Source organism: Scylla paramamosain, chromosome 19 (genome assembly GCF_035594125.1).
Source record: "Scylla paramamosain isolate STU-SP2022 chromosome 19, ASM3559412v1, whole genome shotgun sequence".
Lineage (NCBI taxonomy): Eukaryota > Metazoa > Arthropoda > Malacostraca > Decapoda > Portunidae > Scylla > Scylla paramamosain.
Genome location: NC_087169.1, coordinates 14,628,642 through 14,633,641, shown reverse-complemented (window position 1 = coordinate 14,633,641; position 5,000 = coordinate 14,628,642). Strand labels below are relative to the sequence as shown.

General features: G+C 40.1%; 1 protein-coding gene across 1 annotated transcript in view; it reads right to left on the bottom strand.

Moving 5' to 3' along the window:
- Nucleotides 1-5,000, bottom strand: part of LOC135109690 (laminin subunit alpha-1-like) — a 58,034-nt gene that overhangs the window by 16,273 nt on the left and 36,761 nt on the right. Inside the window, exon 2 of the mRNA XM_064021246.1 lies at nt 2,311-2,411. Coding sequence (XP_063877316.1) covers nt 2,311-2,411 — 101 coding nt within the window. The remainder of the gene's footprint in view (nt 1-2,310; nt 2,412-5,000) is intronic.

Genomic DNA, 5,000 nt, shown 5'->3' with positions numbered 1-5,000 from the left:
TAATCCTTCACAGTCTCATTTTATTTATTTATATTTTTAATTTTTTTTCATCCATCAATCTCGTGGACTGCGTGGATAAGATACATTTGTTGGCTTCTGCATTGGATTCCCATCGTAACTATAGCTTTACGGATTTGATGCAAGTCACGGATGGATTCTTATAATTTACATTTTTTTTTTTTTTTTTTTTTTTTTTTTACTTTTTAAAGATATTTTTCGTGTATAAAACATACAAGCCCTTGAATGTCTTGCTGGCATTTCCTGCATTTTGGTTCTGAAACCTACGCCTGTGATCATTCTGAATGAAGAATAGCACACTGGATCGCTCCTCTTTCTTCTTGTTTCAATGCGTCCATTGAGCACGGCTATACTGTTTGCTCAAAATTTAAAGAGACTCGCGAATAAAGAGGGAAGTTATAATGAGGTTCACTGCAGGCAAGTATCCACTGTTTTGGAAGAGAACACACACACATACAAACACACACACACACACACACACACACACACACACACACACACACACACACACACACACACACACACACACACACACACACACATGCTGCCGCCACACTGCGTCTGTGTCTGATACTGATGACAGTTGCTAATTTGTGATATATCGATAATAATAATGAAAAAAAAAAAAAATTAAATCACGCTGCGTTAAAAGAGTTGTGCTCATGTCAAGAATAATAATTTGTAATCATAATTATTACTATCAAAAGAGAAGCCACAGAACGTCTGACTTCTGATCTTTCTAAAATTTCTTGTCGGGGCAGAGCAAATTCAGTATTGTTCCATGCTTCAAAAACTCAATTCCTCCACCTATTGACTCGACAACCTCCCAGACAACTATTCTCTCTTCTTCATTGGCACTCAACTGTCTCCCTCTTCTACACTGAACATCTTCGGTCTGTCTTTTACTAATAATCAAAACTAGAAATTTTAAGTCTTATCTCTAGCTAAAACAGCTTACATAAAGTTAAATGTTCTGCGTCGTCTCCACCAGTTTTTCTCACCCTTCTCCCTAGTTGCTAACTCTGTACAGGAGTCTTACCCGCGCACGTGTGGAGAAGGCTTCACATATATGTGGGAGGGGAGGGGGCTTCCATTCATGCTGTTCTGATGTACAGGATGAAATCAAAAACATATCGTCTCATCAGCTACTGCACTCTCCTCTGACAGACTGTCCTCAGCCCTTCTCTCTTCACCTCATGGCTGTATCTCTTGCCATCTTTTACTGTTTATTTCTCACTAACTTTTCTTCTGATTTTGCTAACTAAATGCCTCCCCCATCCCACGGCCTCGCCGCACAAGACTACTTTTTCTCACTCCTATTCTATCCACTTCCCTAAAGCAAGAATTAAATAGTATTGTCACTCTTTCATTCCTTTTACTGGTAAACTCTGGAACTCCTAACCTGCCTTTTGTATTTCCTCCTACCTTTAACTTGAAATATTTTAAGAGGGATGTTTTAAGACACTTCTCAGATTCTGAATGATCCATTTTTTGATTGTACTCTATATGGACTGTTACATTTAGTGGGTCTTTTTTTTATGTATACCTTTTAGTAGCCAGACAAATGCCCCTCCTACACAAAGGAAAACAGAAACGCTGTTGTTTGAACTTTCGAAATCATAGAAGGCAGCAGTTCTCTGCGTGTGATATAAATCTGTTTGAACCTCTGCGCGTGGCAGGCTCGCTGGCGCCGCTTTGCAGCGTCCAGCAGCGTTCCTTTGTTACGGCTGTCAGCCACTCGGAGATTCTCGTGCTCTTCCGCTGTTCTGTTTTGCTACGTTAACGAACACTTACACGCATAACACTTCCCGCGTGGTGAAGTGATCCGGGGTAAATTGTACGCCAGCGACTCTTTGTTCAAGGGACAACGCCATCCAACCTCACCCCCCACCCCCGGCGCCTATTTCACCCAGGATTAGTACACAAAGGGTAAAGGAAATTCAAGGAAGAGGTACACTTCATGTACAGGGTAATACCATTGTACAAATCACATTTTTTTTTTTACTTTTTTATCTGTTGTATCTATGATAAAATAAATCATGATTCAGATGATGATTTTCACTCTGATTTCAATTACATATATTTTGACTTCAATCCGAACAACCCGGAACAATGTCCATCGATCTGTGTGTGTGTGTGTGTGTGTGTGTGTGTGTGTGTGTGTGTGTGTGTGTGTGTGTGTGTGTGTGTGTGTGTGTATGTGTGTGTCTGTGTGTGTGTGTGTGTGTGTGTGTGTGTGTGTGTGTGTGTGTGTGTGTGTGTGTGTGTGTGTGTGTGTGTGTATGTGCTCACCTCAGGGCCATCCTCTCCACAGGTGGCGTTGGTGGTGATCCGGGCCCCCGTGGCCAGGTTAATTACGTGAGGGAACAGACCTTTATTGGGGCCACCGTCCTCTGCAACACAAAGACAACACCATTAGTACCCAGAGCAACACAAACACAACACACTCAATACAAACACATCATGGCCTCTACAGTTTCTACAGCATCTATTTCTGCATCTTTCGCCTTTCTTCTTTATTCTTTCGTAATTTGCTTATGTTCCTTCCACTAACATTAACATTATTATCATTACTTTGAGTCGTAGCAGCATTAAATCAAGACAAAAAAAAAAAAAACACTACATTCAACACAAACGATTGCAACTACAGGGCTTAATTTCTCTCTCTCTCTCTCTCTCTCTCTCTCTCTCTCTCTCTCTCTCTCTCTCTCTCTCTCTCTCTCTCTCTCTCTCTCTCTCTCTCTCTCTCTCTCTTGCTTCCATATTCTTTTTCTTTCATCCATCTTATCACAATAAATGCATTTTGAAGAATACAATAATTCCAACAAATCTCTTTCCTTTTTCCCTTTTTCTTTCCTTGTTCCTATCTTTGTTCCCTCCTTCTGTCCCTTACTTATTATCATTATTATTAAGTAAAAATAATAACTGTATTCATCCCTCCGTAAACACGTCACATTAGCTGCAAGAAGGGAAAAAGACTCAATATCAATTCCTGCAGCATTATCCTCTCTCTCTCTCTCTCTCTCTCTCTCTCTCTCTCTCTCTCTCTCTCTCTCTCTCTCTCTCTCTCTCTCTCTCTCTCTCTCTCTCTATCTTTCCTTACTTTCATCCTTCCCTCCGTCCCTCTCTCTCTCTCGCTCCTTCGTTTCCTCCGTCTCTTCTCTTAATCACCATCATCACCATCCACGGTTACAGGCACAGACATCATCACCACGTCACTGAATCACACACACACACACACACACACACACACACACACACACACACACACACACACACATGCATACAGCCTTTTTATGTTATTGACTTTTATTTCTTACTTCTGTTAATGAATCTAGTTGAAGTTATTGTTTTTTATAATACTAGTAAAAGTTATTAAGACTTTTTGTGAATCTATTACAAGTTATTGGACTTTTATGAATTTAGTAGAACAGAGAGAGAGAGAGAGAGAGAGAGAGAGAGAGAGAGAGAGAGAGAGAGAGAGAGAGAGAGAGAGAGAGAGAGAGAGAAATAACAGGATTGTGGATATTTGAGGGAAAAATGGACTGGAGTGCATAGGAAAGGTGATTATATGAAATTCTAGTGACAACACGAGAAATAAAAAGGCACACACACACACACACACACACACACACACACACACACACACACACACACACACACACACACACACACACACACAGATGGAGATGGTTCTTCGCCTTAAGTTTTGATGGAGCCTCTTTAAAAACAGATTAGAGAGAGAGAGAGAGAGAGAGAGAGAGAGAGAGAGAGAGAGAGAGAGAGAGAGAGAGAGAGAGAGAGAGAGAGAGAATTTCAGTTGCTTTTATCTGGAAAACAACAAAGCGAAACACACACACATACTCTCTCTCTCTCTCTCTCTCTCTCTCTCTCTCTCTCTCTCTCTCTCTCTCTCTCTCTCTCTCTACCAACATAAAAGAAAGATATAAACGGTGGTCTCTCTTCTTAACCTTATCTCTCCCTCCCGTGCCCTGCCGTCTCCCAAAGCAAGGCCAGTTTGTCCTATCATCCTTTACCTTTATAAAACTGAAGTAATCTTACAACGAGGCTTTCTTCTTTGTATATTTTTGTGTCTACCTGTGTATATTTTCTTGTTCACTTAAAGGGTTACAATTGTGTTTCTAAATTACTTCAGTTCTCAGTAGTATTTCTTTTTTTTTTCGTCAAAGTAAGATTAAATTTAATGAGTGTGTAATTCTGTCGTAATTAGTATGTGATCTAATTTTTCTACATGTTTCAGTCACTATTTAATGAAACTTTCGTGTGTGTGTGTGTGTGTGTGTGTGTGTGTGTGTGTCATTTTTTCACAGGCTAATACCTCACTATAACTAACTATAGTATTGGGTGTCTCGCATCATGTTCTCCATTTTCTATTGTTCTGTATTTTATCATAACACCAGCGGCACCACCATCACCACCACCATCACCACCACCGCCATCACCATCACCACTACCACATCTACCACTACTGATGCTTCTACTACTGCAGCTTACAACAACAACAATAACTAATAGAATGATAAGGGTAACGGTGATGACGAGAGCAAAACCAACAACAACAACAACAACAACAACAACAACAACGACAACAACAACAATAACAACAACAACAATAGCAGTAGTAATAGTAGTAGTAGTAGTAGTAGTAGTAGTAGTAGTAGTAGTAGTAGTAGTAGTAGTAGTAGTAGTAATAATAATAATAATAATAATAATAATAATAAAAATAATAATAATAATAATAATAATGTTAAGTCTCAAATCAATCAAGGCTAATGTTGTGTCGCCTTTTCTTTCCTGAGGAGGAGGAAGAGGAGAAGGAGGAGAAGGAGGAGGAGGAGGAGGAGGAGGAGGAGGAGGAGGAATGAGTCTCAAAACGTTATCTTACGCGTGGTACACTTTCACCTCCGTGTGTGTGTGTGTGTGTGTGTGTGTGTGTGTGTGTGTGTGTGTGTGTGTGTGTG